Source organism: Terrapene carolina, unplaced genomic scaffold (genome assembly GCF_002925995.2).
Source record: "Terrapene carolina triunguis isolate 2854851 unplaced genomic scaffold, T_m_triunguis-2.0 Scaffold212, whole genome shotgun sequence".
Taxonomy (NCBI): Eukaryota; Metazoa; Chordata; order Testudines; family Emydidae; genus Terrapene; species Terrapene triunguis.
Window position 1 is genome coordinate 3,857,870 of NW_020664563.1, and position 18,423 is coordinate 3,876,292.

At 50.7% G+C, this 18,423-nt stretch overlaps 1 protein-coding gene across 1 annotated transcript in view; it reads left to right on the forward strand.

Annotated features, from left to right (window-relative positions):
• Window positions 1-10,360, forward strand: part of LOC115271269 (myomegalin-like) — a 29,161-nt gene extending 18,801 nt beyond the window's left edge. The window contains exons 9-11 of the mRNA XM_029912442.1: window positions 1,255-1,306; window positions 1,936-2,168; window positions 10,242-10,360. Of these exons, the coding sequence (XP_029768302.1) occupies window positions 1,255-1,306; window positions 1,936-2,168; window positions 10,242-10,360 (404 nt within the window). The remainder of the gene's footprint in view (window positions 1-1,254; window positions 1,307-1,935; window positions 2,169-10,241) is intronic.
• Window positions 10,361-18,423: the final 8,063 nt, after the last annotated feature.

Genomic DNA, 18,423 nt, shown 5'->3' on the forward strand with positions numbered 1-18,423 from the left:
CTCCCCACCCCAGCTCACCTCTGCTCCGCCTCCTCCCCAAGCACACCGCCCACGCTCTAATTCTCCTCCCCTCCCAGGCTTGCGGCGCCAAACAGCTGATTGGCGCTGCAAGCCTGGGAGGCGGGAGAAGTGGAGCAGCGACCGCGCGCTCAGGGAGGGGGCGTAGGAACGCTGTAAAAAAAAAAATTGGGGGCACCGCTTTTTGGCGCCCACAAACCTTGGCGCCCTAGGCAACCGCCTAGTTTGCCTAAATGGTAGCACCGGCCCTGGCACCACTGGCTGATGGAACTCACCGCCACTAGATCTCATTGAGGCCAGGGGCTTAGGAGGATTCCCCAAAGGATGAATGTTTATATGGAGAGAGAACAGCTGCAGCTACAGGGCTAATCTTAATACTACATGAGAGGGGACGTAGGCTTGCCTACCTTGGGGAATGACCGTGGTTGGAAGGAAAGTCCCTCAAGGGCCGGTGATCCCATAATTGCCCACTGCAGCAGCTAGTGTGCCCCATGGTCAGAGACTGCGCTAGCCCCATCTGCCCTCCTCTGGCAATTGCTGTCTTTGCTGGTTGGCTGACAACAGCATTTCCCTGCACATGCTAGGGAAGGTCCCTTTGTATCTCTCCAGCACCTGACGCGTGTCAGGGTGTTGCTGGGCAGAGCTGGAGGGTGAGGCCCTGAGATGGCTCCACCTTGCGCTGAGAGCTGGCTGGGGGCCAGGGTCCCACAGAGATGGGGGTTACCCCCAGGCATGGAGAGCGCTGCCCTGGCCTAGCGTAGCTGCATGACCACTCCTCCCAGGATGGCTGCCCCCTCCGGAGCAGGTGGGAACAGCTTGAGGACTGGGACTGGAGCAGGGGCAATTTAGTCTGGGGGTACTGCATGGGGGAGGGGACCCGGGGTCTGTCAGTGGTCTCTCAGTGACAGGGGGCCTGTGCTCTCAGTGGTCTCTCAGTGGGGGGGGGGGGGGGGGGAGCGCCGTGGGGGGGGGGGGGGGGGGGGGGGGGTGGGTTCTCGGCGGGGGGGGGGGGGGGTATGGTCTCTCGGTGTCACAGAATGGAGGGTGCTGTGCTCTGGCATGGGGGCCCAAGGGGAGCTGGCGCTGTGCCGCCCTGCGCCCCGACAGGGCTTTGGAGCAGAGCCCGGAGCTGGAGCGCGGAGCAGTGGAGTTGCAGGTTTTTGCCTGGCGCTGGAGCGGAGCCAGAGCACAGCTCCAAAGCCCTGCCTGACAAGACCCCTCTGGCTTTGCTTTCAGGGGATCGCTCTGACGTGGAGGATAAAACCGGACACGAATTCGTGGCGCTCAGGTAACCACACGGGTGATTCCAGGGAGCCCTGGGATGTCTGCTCGGGCAGGGTGCCTGCCGCACTGCACGGGGCTCAGGCTGCCTTGCAGAGCAAAGGGCACCGGCCTCTTCTTTGCTGACCGGCTGCTGGCAAAGGGGAGTCCAAGGGCCTCCCAGGGCTCTCCAGCTGTGCTAGGCTGCCTCTCCTCTACTAGCCCCGTAAAACTGAGCAAAGAGGCCAGCGGAGCCCGATCCCAGCCCAGGGGAGACATTGGCTAGTGGCACGTAGGCTAATACCTGCAAGGCTGTCTCCTTTGCGCCCCTGCATGCGGGGGCCCGGCCATGCCCAGGAGCCTGGGACAGGGCATCTGAAGACTTTCATATCAGTGTGCGGGGGTCTTTGTAGTGAGGAACACCCTCATGAGAGCAGGAAGGGGCCCATGTGGGCGGATGGCTTGGATACTTGAGAGTGAGTGGGAAGCTGGGTGTGCCAAAGACAAGGCCATCAGACCCTGTAGAGAGAGGGGGCACGGGAATGCATGGGGTAGGGGAACGCATGGTCTCAGTGCATCATGCGAGGCCACCCCTACCGTTGAACATGTGAACTGTGCGCGCGTGTAGATGTGGGGCTGACACATGCTCCCTCCCAGGCTGAGCAAGGAGCTCCGGGCGAAGGAGAGGATGATTGAGACCCTTCAGGCCAAGCTTCAGGAGCGCTGCGAGACCCCATCCAGCAGCCGTGCGCTCTCCGAGTCACCCCGCTCCAACAGCAGCGCCTCCTTCCTGTCTGATGGCCCGGAGGCCTGCTCCGACGGGGATGCCACCAGCGAGTACAGCCAGCTCCAGGGGGATTGCGGCGAGCAGCCGTCCCGGCACCTCACAGGTAAAGCTGGGCGCTTCTGTGTCCTATGGACTGTGCCCAGGCAGGGGCTGGCAGAATGGGGAGGCTGCCCCGAGCCCTCTGTGCGCTCTCAGGGCTGACCAGGGCACGCAACGGGAACTGGTCTCTAGTGTCCCGAGCCGGGCCCCTTCCCCACAGTGTCTCAGGGCTCACCTCCAGCCCACAGGAGATGAGTCTTCGACTCTGGCAGCCCCATGATACTTCCATCCCAGCCAATCCGTCTGCCACTGGCCTCTGCAAAATAACACTCACAGCTACCGCCTCTCAGGGAGGTGGATTAGCTACGCCGACGGGAGAGCGCTCTCTCACGTAAGCACAACAGCTGCACCGATGCAGTGTGTGAAGTGTAGACCTGCCTTCAGAATCAGGGGGCACCCACCTCACTCATAATGACCCTTCCAGCTCCTCCCACTGAAGTACCTTTAGGTGCTGTCAGACATCTGTGAATTCTCGGGGCGCTGCCGGCTTGGAATCGAGGCTGTGTGAAGCTGTTCCCTGGCCGCCTCCTGCCCCAGAGTCCCCTGCCACTCAACCATGTTATCCTATAAAAGAATATTATTTTTCTCCCCTGGGTGGTTGTGTGAAGAGCCCCCAAACACCAGGGAAGCTGGCTGGGAGGGGAGGGAGGTGGCACTTGTCTTCAGTGGCTTCTGGACCTGGCAATGATTAACCCGAGGTACTTAACACCTTGAGGGAGCCACCAAACTTTGCAGGCTGGCTAGAGCTGTGGGAGGAACCCCAGTAGCCTTTACAACCATGCTAAATACCTTGAGTGAACTGATTGCCAGTGCGCTCCTGCTCTGAGAGCCCAGCCTGGCCTCCATCGTGCAGCAGGACACAGAGTGGACAGAGAGCGGGACCCAGAAAGGCTGGAGAGCTGGCTCTCTCCCTGCTAGTTTTGTCTGGTCCTCAGAATTTCAGGGGTTACTTGTATCGCTAGGAGAGGGAGCGCACTGGACAGGGTGGGCTGTCAGCGGTTGCAAAGCCAGCGAGGGGGATGGAGGGGTTCTTGGGGCTTGTCTATGTGGTATGGCAAAGCAGGCCAGAGGGGTGTGACTTTTAAAAGGTGTTGCACTCTGACTGCCCTGCCTAGACCCTGCTGGTGCGCTCCAAAAGGTACTTAGTGCGCGTTAAAGGGGCCTCTGGCTGCATGCACTAGGCACCTTTTAAAGCACACCAGCAGGGACTGTGCAGGGCAGTTAGAGGGCTTCACAAGCCACACCCCGCTGGCGCACTTGGCTGGTAGCCCCTAGACAGGCCAATTCCCTGGCAGGAGCTGCTGGGACACTGATTACCCACAGCTGCATCCCAATTGCCTGGGCCTCTTGGATGATGTCACAGCCATGCCCCATTGGGCATAGCTGAGCCCTCTTCACTCCTCCCCCCTCCCCCGAAAGGGACTGATCCTGCACTGCCCATGCAGGCTATTACAGCAGTGTCTCAGGGCCCCCTTGGGCTGCGCTCTGCGTACCAGTGGGGATGTCCAGGCTGCAGACGCACGCAGCCGGCCCATGGGCCTCAGGCTGTGGGGCTGTAAAATTGAAACCCCAGAAGTGGGGAGGGGCCTGGGGCCCACCCCACCCACACTCAGACCTCTACACCGCAGTGTTAGAGGTAGGGTGACCAGACAGCAAGTGTGAAAAATTGGGACAAGAGTTGGGGGGTAATAGGAGCCTATATAAGAGAGAGACCCAAAAATCGGGACTGTCCCTATAAAATCGAGAGATCTGGTCACCCTAGTTAGAGCCCCGCAGCCTGAGTTGATGGATGGGGGCAAGCTGTGGGGGTTTCGTAGCCGAAACACCGGCCCCTGTCCCATAGCTAGGGAAGCCCCATAGATCAAAGATACACACCGCAGAGAGCTGTACTGCCGTGTAGCCTCCTTTTTGCATATTATGAAACTGAGGCACGGAGGGCCTGCTTTGGACTCTGGTGCGACTCCGAAGTGGCTCTGCTGGAGCTAGGGGGATTGCTGTAGGTTTACACCAGTGTAACTGGGATCAGGATCCAGCCCAGAGATTCCGAGCAGCTTGCCCAGGGTCACCAGGAAGCCGCTGCAGGGTTCCACACAGAACCTCTTTGGGCGCAATGCCCAGGCTTCCCAATGTGACCAGCAAGCGGGTGTCTGTGAGGCAGGCTCTGGCCATGCGTGGGCATCTCCCATCTGTGCTGGGGTGCCGTAGGAATTCGAGGAAACACCCCACTTCCGCAGCCCATTCAGATTCAGGTCAGCAAGGGGCTGTTCTATGGAGAATGCTGAGACGCCGGCTGGCCCGGCGGCTGTGTTACGTCCGATCTCCTCTCTCTGCATCTGCTTTAGAGAGCTTGGGTCACCCGCTTCCTCCCCAGGGCGAGGGTCCCGTCGAGGCGCTACGCCTGCCTTGGCTGCAGTGGCTATTGCCCCAACCACCAGGGATGCAGCTGGGCGCTGGTGCGTGAGCCCGCACTGTCGTTGGCTCTCTGATGTGACCCTTTCTCTCTCACCTATGGGTCTCTAGACGTCACTCACCCTGCTGCTCTGGCATCCAACCCATCCCCTGCCGCTGCACCCTACCAGGCTCCAGCAGAGTCCATCAGAGGCTACCCCACTGGGCCATCTTCACAGCACCATCCCATGGACGGCGGCCAGACACACACAGGTACAGGCCGCCTCCGGGCTGCAGCAGGGACAATGGCTTTGCAGGCGGGGTTAGCAGAGCTCAGAGGCCAGTCCTGGAGGGGCTGTCCCCAGGGGTGGAAGCTGCTCCACAGCTGCCCCCCTCCAACCCTCCCTTATTTGCAGAGGGGTGGAAGCTGGCTCCACCGTGGCTGGCTCCTTGGCGTCCTTCGAGCAGGACTTGGCCTGCCATGCATGGAGAATTTTACCTTGTTGGCATCTTGCTGGGGGTTCCCCTGCTGCCATGTCCTTCCCAGGGCTGGGGTGTAATAGCGCTGGAAGGCATGTGGGGGAGGAGCCAGGATGTGGGAGTGTCGGGGTGGGGTCAGGGCTGGCTCTAGGCACCAGCAAAGCAAGCAGTTGCTTGGGGCGGCAAATTTGCAGGGGCGCAAGAATCCAGCATGGGAGCTGAGAACCAACAGGGGGCACTGGGAGCTGTAGTTCCTTGGTTAGCTCCCTGCCTATAGAGCCAGCCCTGGAGCAGGGAAAGAACTACATTTCCCAGCATTCCCTTGGCCGCAATTAACAGGAAAGGGAGGGGGGGAAGGAGTGGAACTTAAACCTCATGCTGCAGCTTCCTGTGAATGGTAGGGACAGAGCCAGCTCTAGGTTTTTTGCTGCCCCCCCCCCCCCCCCCCCCCCCCCCCCCCCCCGCACCCCCTGCTGCCCCAGCTCTGGCCCCCACCTGCACCTCCTGCCACCCCAGCCCTGGGCTCTCCCCCAAAGAAAGAATTGGGTGGACTAAATGGACAGTGCACCTCTCTATCTGAAGCCTAGCAAGGGAGATCCCACTAGAATTTAAAATGAAAAGTAAGGGAGGGGAGGCTCTACTAGGACCTGGGCAGCTTTAGATACAGTACCAGGCACATAGGAGGATTTACACTTCTGAGCCATGGAAGCAGAAATTGACTTTTCTTTTCCAGATTTAGCTAATATTCAGAAAGGGAATCTAGCACCTGCCTTCCAGATTTGAACACCCTCAAAATTCAGGAGTGCTCAAGCTCAATTTGGGCAGCTGTTACTTCATTTCCCCCAAATCAAATATACTGATCCACTGTAACTTGCTGTAGAAAAAGTAGAATAAATTGAGCAAGAAATGCTTCCCAGTGGTTATTAGGACTGGAATTGCTATTTTCAACAGCCATTGTTTTTTTTTGTTTTATTTTTTTTTTTTTAATTTTAGTTGTTTAAAAGGAAGACAGTAATATTGCATTGGCAAATTCCCCATAGAAACAAAGAATGGAACAAAAGAATAATAAAGGCACCTCAACTTTTCCTCATTTATGTAGGACAGTCTTATAATATGCATCCAGATATCCTTCAATCACACAAGCTGAAAATTGTTCCACTTTACTGCAGTTCTGTAACCATATGGGAACCAATCCTGTCTGTGTTCTGTGCACATCCAAAATTCCTGCTGAATGATCCGCCCTGGGAGCGAGTTACCAGTGACCCAGGGCTGGGGCGGCAGGAGGGTGCAGTTGGGGGGGGGCGGAGAGAGAGAGCCGGGGGGGGGGGCAGCCAAAAATTGTTTTGCTTGGGGCAGCAAAAAACCTAGAGCCGGCCCTGTCTGAAGAGCAGGGTTGGGGGACAGCGCTCAGGGAAGGGAGCTGGTGGTAGCTGCTGCGGTCTGAACAAGCCTGCTGGTGAGTGCCTGTGTCCTTAAAGAGACAGCGCACGGTCTCTCATATACTTTCCCAGCAGCCAGCACACATACACACTGTCTGTGTTTCACGCACACACACACTGTCTCTGTTTCTTTCTCACACACACACACACAGTCTCTGTCTGACACACACATACTCTCTGTCTCTTTCACACTCACCTCCCAACACATACTTGTGTTGTTATTGTTACTTCTGGGTACTTCCTGCAATGCACATATATTCTCTATAATTTTCTTCTTTCAAAGTGCTGTTATTTTAGTTTTTGACTGGTCTGTGCATTTCAGAATTTTATTTCTCTCTCATGTTTAAATTCAATTCTTTGAGTAGTGAGTTCTAAAATGCCTAACCTGTCCTGGCTGCAATAATTATCCCTATGGTAACTTTTTAAAAATATATATTATATCTAGGTTTTTTGTTTCTACTGGTGGCGCACATCATCTCAATATTGGTGCACATAACAAAATTCATTCCACACATGGGTGAAAAAAATTAGAGGGAACATTGTTGGGGACACCTTTTTGTTTCAGAAAGTGGAGGAAGTAATTCAGGGGGGGCGCAACCATTTTAGACTTAATTCTGACCAACAGGGAGGAATTGGTTGAGAATCTGAAGGTGAAAGGCAATTTGGGTGAAAGTGATCATGAAGTGATATATTTCATGGTTTTAAGGAAAGGAAGGAGTGAGAGCAGCGGAATAAGGACAATGGACTTCAGAAAAGCAGACTTTTAACAAACTAAGGGCACGTCTTCACTACCCGCCGGATCGGCGGGTAGCGATTGATCCCCGATCGCTCTGCCGTCAACTCCGGAACTCCACCGCAGTGAGAGGCGGAAGCGGAGTCGGCGGGGGAGCGGCAGCGGTTGACTCGCCGCCGTCCTCACAGCCAGGTAAGTCGACCTAAAATACGCAACTTCAGCTACGCTATTTGCGTAGCTGAAGTTGCGTATCTTAGGTCAAACACCTCCTCCCCCCCCGTAGTGTAGACCTAGCCTTAGAGAACTGGTAGCTAGGTACCCATTATAAACATAAAATCCATTATGTTTTTTGCACTTATTTGTTAAATTAGTACTCTTCGCCTGCAAAGTACTCACTAAATACATTTGTAAAGATAAGGAGGGGATGATAGGATAATGGATGAGGATGTTTTGTTTGAACTAGCAGGTACAAGGATAAGGATGGAAACTAACAACACCTGGAGTGTAATACATAACTTGTTTGTATCACTGTATAACAGGAGAACTCATAGGAGGGACATCTTTGTGCTGTCCTAGGGGACAGCATCCTGGTGTGCTGATTGAATTGGTACCATTGTCACAGGCACACATGTTAGTGTATCTGTAGCTCCTATGGAGCACTAGTACTGTGGGATTGTGGACAATAAATGTGGCCAAGCAGCTTCGCCACCAAACTGAGCCTGTGGTCTTTCTTATGAATAACATTGAGCAGTGGCGGATTAGCTACTGGGCAAATGGGGCCTGTGCCCAGGGCCCCCGGCCAATTGGGGGACCCTGGAAAAATGGGTGCCCCTGTGCACTGACCCGCTCCGCCTGCCCGGTGCTTCTGCCGGGGAGCGTGGTCGGGGCGTGGGGGCTTGCCCCGCTCTGCCGAGCACTCCTGCCGATCTGAGCAGGGAAAGCCCCCGTGCCCCGACCCCATTTCCCTGGCAGGAGCACTGAGGGGTTGTGGGGGGGGGACTGCAGGTAGAAGGGGTGGGAAGGGGCCCCCACTTGCTCTGGCCCAGGGCCCCACCAAACCATAATCCACCTCTGACATCGAGGTCTGCTGAATCAGCAGGCTGCACTCCCTGCTAATACAGCTAACACTGGGGCTCCAAGAACAGCCGCATTAGCAGCATTAAAAACTTAGCAGCCTTAACAACACTCCACAGCACTAACAACAGTCAGTTATTATTAGTTATGGAATTCTATGATGAGTCTGGAAACTGTTGCAAGGATGGTATCTTCGAATCTGACTACTTCTGGGAACTTGGTAAAGTAGTCCATTATAACCAGATGATCATGTCTTCAGGCTGAACGTGTCAATTCTGACTTTGTCCTGTGGAACTGCGAGTTGTTCTTGCAGTATCATTGGTTCTTTCTGCTGGGAATCTCTGTACTTCTGATATGTTCCACGCCTGCTCATCATCTCTTCAATGTCACTGCTCATTTGTGACCAGAATACAACTTCTCTAGCTCTCCTTTTTGGTTTGGTCATTCCCAGGTGCTTTTCGTGTATTGGATTCAATATTCTCCTTCCCATCACTGTGGGAACCATGACCTGTGTCCCCTTTCAGGGCGCTCCTGAGAGCACTGACAACTCATTTCTGCAGTGGAAATATACAAGTGTGCAGTGCTGATTTTTTCCTCCTTTACTTCTTGTATCACTGCAGCATTTAGCTGAATTCACATGAATGTTTATTCCTTGTTCCAGATCATCAGCCTGTGAATTGACAGATAGAGCATTTGCTCTTGAGAGTGCATCTGCCGTTACTAGGGCCCTACCAAATTCACGGCCATGAAAAATGCATCATGGACTGTGAAATCTGGTTTCTCCCTGTGAAATCTGGTCTTTTGTGTGCTTTCACCCTATACTTTACAGATTTCACGGGGGAGACAAGTGTTTCTTAACTTGGGGGTCCTGACCCAAAAGGGAGTTGCAGGGGGGGGTCGCAAGGTTATTTTAGGGGGGTCACAGTATTACCAACCTTGCTTCTGCACTGCTGCCTTCAGAGCTGGGCAGCCGCTGATTGAGGGCCCAGCTCTTCAGGCAGCAGCGCAGAAGTAAGGGTGGTAATACCATACCAGGCCATCCTTACTTCTGCACTGCTGCTGGCAGCAGCTCTGCCTTCAGAGCTTGGCTCTGAGCCAGCAGCCACCGCTCACTAGCTGTCCAGCTCTGAAGGCAGCGCCGCTGCCAGCAGCAGTGCAGAAGTAAGGGTAGGGTACCACAACCCCCCTTCACAATTCCTTTTTGGGTCAGGATCCCTACAATTACAACACCATGAAATTTCAGATTTAAATAGCTGAGATCATGAAATTTATGATTTTTTAAATCACATGAGCATGAAATTGACCAAAATGGGTCATGAATTTGGTAGGGCCCTAGCCATTACTATGTGGTGTCTGGGTTGGAACTCAAAGGTTACATGTGTGACAGACCCAGAGCGGTTGGGTGCAGGAGTCTGGTCCTGTTGGGATCTGGAAAGTGGGTGGGTGGAAGTCCACTGCTAAAGGACCTCCCCCAGCCTAAGGGGAGGATCTAGAAAGTCCGGGATCTCAATTAATTACGGAGGACAACTAAAGATATAACGGACAGGAGTGAGGTCACAGGGCTAAACGAAGGGAACCTGATGGGGACACCGAGCAGAGAACCCCGGACAGTGCCCACTGCTCCTCGAAAGTGTCAAGGGAACCAGCAAACACCACCCAGAAGAACTCCGCCTGGACGTATGAATGGATGGAGGATCAGAAATAGGCCCTGCAGTCGCAGGAAACCCCATCAGCCAACCTCCTCTCTCTGGTCTTGTAGATGGCCATTTTGGTCAGTGCTAGGAGGAGGTTGACAAGGAGGTCCCGCGACTTGGTGGGGCCATGGATAGGGAGTGCATAGATAAGGAGGTGAGGGGAAAAGTGCAGCCAAAAACGTAACAGGATGTTTAAGAGGAGCCGGAATAGGGGCTGCAACCTGGTGCACTCTAGATACACGTGCGCCAGGGTCTCCTTCATGCTGCAGAAGTGGCAGGTGTCCAGCACGGGGGTCAACCACGCCAAGAAGACGCCCGTGCTCACGGCTCCGTGAAGGAGCCCCCAACTAATATCCCCAACAGGCTTCGGGACCAGGGTGGAATATAGGCTGGCCCACCGGGGTTCCTCACTCTCCAGAGGTGGTAGGAGGTCCCGCCATGTCGTGACGGGACGTGAGGGTCAGGACATGAAGGGTGTGGAGCATGAGCGTATACAGATGTTTCCTTGGCATGGTCTGGAAACGAGCTGGCTGCAGTTCATTCAGCCAGCTCACGGTGAAGGGGTGGGATGGCTGGGTGGGGCCACAGGGCAGGGGCCCGATGAAAAGGTCCGGAGGGCCTGGGGTGTAGGGTGGGCGGGGAGCCCCCTCCTGCAGAAGGAAGACAGGGACTAAAGAGGGTTCTTACACCAAACCCGTTGACTGGCCGATGATGAAGGTGACTCAGTAAGCTGTAACCCTCCTCTCTAGGAGGGAAGAGAGGCTACATTGAGGGTCACAACAAACCTCTGAGGCAAACCCTAACCGCCCAGAAGTGCAGGACCTCGCGAGGCAAAGCTGGTGCTCTACCACACATAATTCTGTATTTTCGAAAGCAGCCCCAGTCTCAGTGGTTCTTCGCAAAGTTCCTTTTGTGAATCGCAATCAGTAGTTTCAGAGGGGTAGCCATGTTTGTGATCAGTTTCTGCTTTGAAGCATTGAGAAAATCACTGCAGCTGTCATATCCCTTGAGGCACAGGAGACACAACCAGTTCTATGACACTGTAATAGTACTGCTCCCACCCTCTTTTCAAGGCATCTGTGGAGAGTTTGATGCTTTCAATGGATCAAAAAACTGCAGCACTGGAGCTGATATCAGAATGGGCTTTCATGTTCTGGCATCCATGCTCATTCAGTGACCTTGTGGCGGAGGTGTCTTAGGTGAGTTGTGGAAGCTACATAGTTAGGCATGAACTTGCTGGCATAGTTCCTAGCAGCCTTTGAATTCCCTTTTTTATCTTTTTATTCCCTTTTTTAATGGGGGAGGGACAGCTCAGTGGTTTGAGCATTGGCTTGCTAAAGCCAGGGTTGTGAGTTCAATCCTTGATGGGTCCACTTAGGGATCTGGAGCAAAATCAGTACTTGCCTCTGCTAGTGAAGGCAGGGGGCTGGACTTGATGACCCTTTGGGGTCCCTTCCAGTTCTATGAGATAGGTATATCTCCACATATTATTATTTATATCTTCAGGTCTTGACATGTTCAGTATTGTCCAAATCTTTGTTTCATTGGTCAACACTCCCTTTGAGGTCACTCTGTCCTCCCAGGTATGTTATCTCCATGATTTGAAATTGACATTTGCCTTAATTCAGTTTAAGGTTATTTGCTCTTACAATTTCCAATACTCTCTTCACTTGTTCCTGATATTCAACAGCAGTGCTGCCCAAATTATTGTGCCCTCAGGCTACACTTTCACACCTCCTAGGGCCTCTCACACCTGACTCATGTTCTGCAGGCAAACATATGCTGAAAGGAAGTTTTAGGAAGCAGTATCTACCAAATGGTGTGTTGAAAGTACAAGTCAGTAAGTTTGCAGATGACACTAAGCTGAGGGAAGAGGTAGATATGTTGGAGGGTAGGGATAGGGTCCAGAGTGACCTAGACAAATTGGAGGATTGGATCAAAAGAAATCTGATGAGGTTTAACAAGGACAAGTGCAGAGTCCTGCACTTAGGAAGAAAGAATCCCATGCACCGCTACAGGCTGGGAACCGACTGGCTAAGCAGCAGTCCTGCAGAAAAGGATCTGGGGATTACAGTGGATGAGAAGCTGGATATGAGTCAGTAGTGTGCCCTTGTTGCCAAGAAGGCTAACAGCATATTGGGATGTATTAGTAGCAGCATTGCCAGCAGATCGAGGGAAGTGATTATTCCCCTCTATTCGGCACTGGTGAGGCCACACCTAGAATATTGTGTCCAGTTTTGGTCCCCCCACTACAGAAGGGATGTGGACAAATCGGAGAGAGTCCAGCGGAGGGCAACGAAAATGATTAGGGGGCTGGGGCACATGATTTAAGAGGAGAGGCTGAGGGAACTGGGGTTATTTAGTCTGCAGAAATTAAGAGTGAGGAGGGATTTGATAGCAGCCTTCAACTACCTGAGGGGGGGTTCCAAAGAGGCTGGAGCTCGGCTGTTGTCTGTGGTGGCAGATGACAGAACAAAAAGCAATGGTCTCAAGTTCCAGTGAGGGAAGTCTAGGTTGGATATTAGGAAACATTGTTTAACTAGGAGGGTGGTGAAGCACTGGAATGGGTTACCTGGGGAGGTGGTGGAATCTCCATCCTTAGAGGTTTTTAAGGCCCGGCTTAACAAAGCCTTGGCTGGGATGATTTAGTTGGTGTTGGTCCTGCTTTGAGTAGGGGGTTGGACTAGATGACCTCCTGAGGTCTCTTCCAACCCTAATATTCTATGATTCTATGATCTTGGAGCTCTGTATCCAAGGGGATCTGCCAAAATCCTGATGATGCATCTAATTTGCTGAAGAATTTGGCTCCTGCCATCTCAGACAATATTTTACTTCTTGTGGGCAAGTAGAAATGTTCTCTTTTTATGTTTTTGTTCAGCTCCTTAAGGTCCATGCACAGCTGTGGTCCCTCTCCTTTTTTTTCTATGATTTCTAAGGACTGATCCCAATCTGATGGTCTTCTATTCTCCAAATAATACCATCTTCCATGAGATGCAGAGATGCAGAAAAGGGCTGCTAGGATTATCCAACGAATGGAAAACCTGCCTTATGACAGGAGACTCAAGGAGCTTGGCTTGTTTAGCCTAACCAAACGAAGGCTGATGGGAGATAGCTTTGCGGTCTATAAATACATTTGAGGGATAAACACCAGGGAGGGAGAGGAGTTATTTAAGTTCAGTGCCAGTGTTGACACAAGAACAAATGGATATAAACTGGCCTTCAACAAGTTTAGCCTTAAAATTAGATGACGTTTTCTAGCCATCAGAGGAGTGAAGTTCTGTAACAGCCTCCCAAGGGGAACGGTGGGGGGGGAGAAGGAGGGTAAAAAAAATACTGAGCCTGATAAGTTTATGAAGGGGATCGTATGATGGGACTGCTTATAGTGGCATGTAACCAATCTGCAACTGCTAGTAGCAAAAATCCCCAACGGCTGGAGATGGGACACTAGATGGGGAGGGCTCTGAGTTATTACAGAGAATTCTTTCCCAGGTGTCTGGCTGGTGGGTCTCACCAACATGCTCAGGATCTAACTGATCACCATATTTGTGGTAGGGAAGGAATTTTCCCCCAGGTCAGATTAGCAGAGATCCTGAGGGTCTTTCACATTCCTCTGGAGCATGGGGCACAGGTCACTTGCTTGTTTGAACTAGAGTAAATGGTGGATTCTCTATGACTTGAAGTCTTTAAATCATTATTTGAGGATTTCAGTAACTCAGCCAGAAGTTAGGGGTCTATTACAGGAGTGGGTGGGTGAGGTTCTCTGGCCTGGAATGTGCAAGAGGTCCAACTAGATGATCATGATAGTCCCTGCTGGCCTTAAAGTCTGTGATCTCTTCTTCTAGTATCTTTCTTAAAAATTGTGGAACTTTTCATGTAGCATATACCACTGTCTCTGTATCTTCTCTTAACCTTATCTTGTATGTTAGTGGAAGGCACCCATTTCCTGTGGATACATCGTTATATGATGCTATTAATACTTTCATATCCAGTTCTTATTGTCCTTCTGTCTCTCTGTGGCATATATCCTCATAATGAGACCAAGCCCCTTACACATGTGTAGGCCGAAGACTGGTTGCTTGCCTCTATGTACCACCACAAACTCTTGTTTTATCATCTTCCCTTTGTATTTAAGTGTCAGCATGCACTCTCCCAACACTGGAATTGTTCCTCCATTATAGTTTTTCACAGACACTTTTGACTCTTCCACTTTTATGGTCTGCTTACGTCTTTCTATTTCAGTTTCTGTTACTACATTTACTTATGCCCCAGTGTCTATCCTGTATGTCCTATAAGTAAGGCTACATTTTAGTCACGGGTATTTTTAGTAAAAGTCATGGATAGGTCACATGCAGTAAACAAAAATTCATGACCCGTGACCTGTCCGATATACCCCTAACTAAATCTTGGTGGGGGGAGGGGGGGTGGCCCAGGGGTGCCGTGGGTGCTGGGGAGGGGGGCGGCCCAGGGGCACCACGGGTGCTGGGGAGGGGGGGAGTTGGCAGGGCTGGCAGGCTCCCTACCTGGCTCTGTGCCTCCCCGGAAGCAGCAACATCCCCCTCCCTCATTTCCTAGGCAGAGGTGTGGCCAGGCAGCTCTGTGCACTGCCTCCGCCCCAAGTGCCGGCTCCGCAGGGACGGTGCCTACAGGCCGGAAGCAGTGCGCAGAGGTGCCTGGCTGCACCTCCGCCTAAGAGCTGAGAGAAGGGGATGTTGCTGCTTCCGGGGAACCCCCCCCCAAAGGTAAGTGACGTCCAGAGCCCTTACCCTGTCCCATGCCCCAACCCCCTGCCCTGAGCCCCCTCCTACACCCAAACTCCTGCTGCTGCTGGGGGAGAGGGGTGCCGTGGCCTGAGACTGCCCCAGCAGCAGCCAGTGCAACTGGCCCAGGAGTTGCCTGAGCTGCTCAGGTGGCCCCTGGGCCAGCCGCACCAACCGCTGCAGAAGTCATGGAGGTCCCAGAAAGTCATGGAATCCGTGACCTCCGTGACAAACGTGCTGTCTTACATATAAGTGCCATTTGTGCACATTTTAATTAGCCAATCTTTTGAGTTTTCAGCCTCTTCCATTACTGTGCTTAAGAATAGATCTTCTTCTTCAGATTATATAGTCTCATTATATGGTGATTATAACATTCTTTCTATTCCACTAGTATATCTGGACGGTGTAAACAAAAGCCATGAAAGTTAGACATTTTTAAATCAGCAGGTCAGATAACTTGCATCTAAGAGTTTTAAAAGAGCTGGCTGAGGAGCTCACTGGTCCAGTAATGTTGATTTTCAATAAGTCTTTCAGCACTGGACAAGTTCCCAAAGACTGGAAGAAAGCTAATGTTATGCCAATTTTTAGAAAGGGTAAATGGGATGACTTGGATAATTATAGCCTGACATGGGACTCGATTATTAAAGAAGTGAAGGAGGGTAATGTAATTAATGCAAATCAACATGGGTGTATGGAAAACAGATCCTGTCAAACTAACTTGATATCTTATTTTGGTGGGATTACAAATTTGGTTGATAAAGGTAATAGTGTTGACATAACGTACTTAGACTTCTCTGAGGTGTTTGTACTGCATGGCATTTTGATTAAAAAATTAGACGATATAAAATTAACATGGTACACATTAAAAGGATTAAAAACTGGCTAGCTGATAGGTCTCAGTAACTGTAAATGGTGAATCGTCATTGAGTGGGTGTGTTTCCAGTAGGATCCCCACAGAGATCAGTTCTTGGCCTTATGCAATTTTTAACATTTTTATTAATGACGTGGAAGGAAACCTAAAATCATCACTGATAAAGTTTGAAGATGACACAAAAATTGGGGAAGTGGCAAATAATGAAGAGGACAGGTCACTGATACAAAGTGATCTGGATCACTTGGTAAACTGGGTGCAAGCAAACAGTATGAGTTTAATACAGCTAAATGTAAATGTATAAATATAGGAACAAAAAATGAAGGCCACTTACAGGGTGGGGGACTCTATCAAGGGAAACAGTGACTCTGAAAAAGATTTGGGCGTGGTGGTGGATAAACTGCTGAACATGAGCTCCCAGTGTGACGCTGTGGCCAAAAGAGCTAATGAGATTCTGGGATGCATAAACAGGAATCTTGAGTAGGAGTAGAGAGGTTATTTTACCTTTATATTTGGCACTGGTGCAACTGCTGCTGGAATCCTAGGTGTAGTTCTGGTGCCCACAATTCAGGAAGGAGGCAGATAAATTGGAGACGGTTCAGAGAAGAGCCATGAGAATGATTAAAGGGTTAGAAAACCTGCCTTATAGTGATAGACTCAAAGAGCGCAATCTATTTAATTTAACAAAGAGAAGATTAAGGGGTGACTTGATTACAGTCTATAAATATCTACATGGAGAAAAAATATTTAATAAGCGGTTCTTCGATCTAACAGAGAAAGATATAATACAATCCAATGACTGGAAGTTGAAGCTAGACAAATTCAGACTGGAAATAAGATTAAATTTTTTTAACAGTGAGAGTAATTAACCACTGGAACAATTTACCAAGGATTGTGGTGGATTCTCCATCCCTGACAACTTTTAAATCAAGAGTGAATGTTTCTCTGAAAGATCTGTTCTTGGCGGTTGGTGAAATTCTCTGGCCTGTGTTGTACAGGAGGTCAGACTTGATGATTACAATGGTCTCTTCTGGCCTTGGCATCTATGAATCTACTTCAGGAATCCTTTTCTGTACTTTCCTGCTTTCTCTGCACATTTTAGCATAATGGTTAGGTTCATTACAGTTTCTGCATATCTGCCCGAATGCTGTTCATTTGCGATACTCATGCTGGCTGCCACATTGCTGGCATTGTTTCTTGCTTTCCATGTTTCTGTCCTTAGCTGACTTAATTTCCACGAATTTTTCCATTGCTGGTTTCGCTATGGTACTCACAAGCATATGATGTGTGCCTCTGGCTTTTCATTTGTGTTTCGGTGTGTTCTGCTGCTTGGCATGTACATATTCTATTATTATTATTATTAGTGTTACTTTAGTGCTTCAGAGCCCTAGTCATAGATCAGGGCTCCGTTGTGGTTGGTGCTGTACAAAAACAGAACAAAAGGACAGTCCCTGCCCTAAGGGTCTTACAATCTAAATATAAGACAAGAGACCACGGATGGATATCGACAGACATGGGAGTGAGTACAAGTAGACAATGAGGCAATACTGGTCAGTGTGATAGGCAGTGCTCTTTGTGGATATTTATGAGGAACTCCTGTTGCCCTTTCTAGTGTCAGACTCAGATCCATCTGCCTTTAACTCTTCACAGACTTTTTTATTGTTACACTCCAGGACAATCTGGTCTTTAATGAGAGAGTCTTTTAATATTCCATATTCGCAGCACTGACTTCTTAGTTTCAACTCTGTGACAAACTCTTCTGTTTCCCCTTCATTCATTGTCCTCATCCGGAACATAGATTTTCCGTAAGTAACATTTTTTTCTAAGGACACAATGATCTTCAAACATTTTCATTATTTCTGCAAAGCTTTCCTCTCTTTCCCAGCCATCATCTGTATGGAATGCATCGTAGACATCTACGGCTTCTGTGCCTGCCACTATTAAGGGCAGAGGAATCTTTTGCTCATCGTCCAGTTTATTTGCTCCTGTGGCTTTCCTAGACAGCTCAACCTGCTGTTTGAACCTTTTCCAGGCACATTCAGCATTTCCCCTGATTGTCAGGGCTGGTGGGGAAGTTCATTGCAGTTGCACAAGCACTGTAGCAGTGCACAAGCTCTGCACTGGCACCAACCCCAGCACCCTATGCCATCCAGTCCTGATCCCATGTTGTACCTTACTGATAGGCAGATCATTTTCAGAATGAACCCTTTATTAAGAATGGAAACTATGTACTGAAATGAGGAAACAAAACTCCCTGCTACAGTCTGGCTGCAGCCTCTGACTGCCTTGTCCTGGGCTCCTTTGTTTCTGCCTCAATCAGGAAGAGTGTCACAAGAAACCAAAGATGCATAAAGAGTGTACAGGAGGTGTGGCATCTGTACACTTCCTGCAGGAGTTCCTCTGTAACCACTGTCAAGTTGTTTGTAAAGTTAACAACAAAGGCAAGTTTTAAGCAGGACAATGAGGTGGCTTTGCAGATGACTATGGGGAACTCCTCCCAAGAATGAGGGGCAACACAGAATCGACATTTCGATGGCATATGAGAGACGATAAATCTACAAGCATCATGGCATTTGTCAGTCATGTCATCCCATAGCACTTTCTGCTGTCTGAAAAAACACACTGACCTTTGCTCCAATTCAGATGCATGTCAAAGGCATGTGTCTGGCCACCAGAACTCCCAAATGCAGTGCAGTTAGTTCTGCTTGATTAAGGGTGGGCCATATTAGAGACCCCAGGGCAGGGAGGAAACAACTCAGTCACTGAAGAGGCTATCTTCCACCTATCCCAAAATCTGCAGAGACGTCAACTCCTCCCCAATAG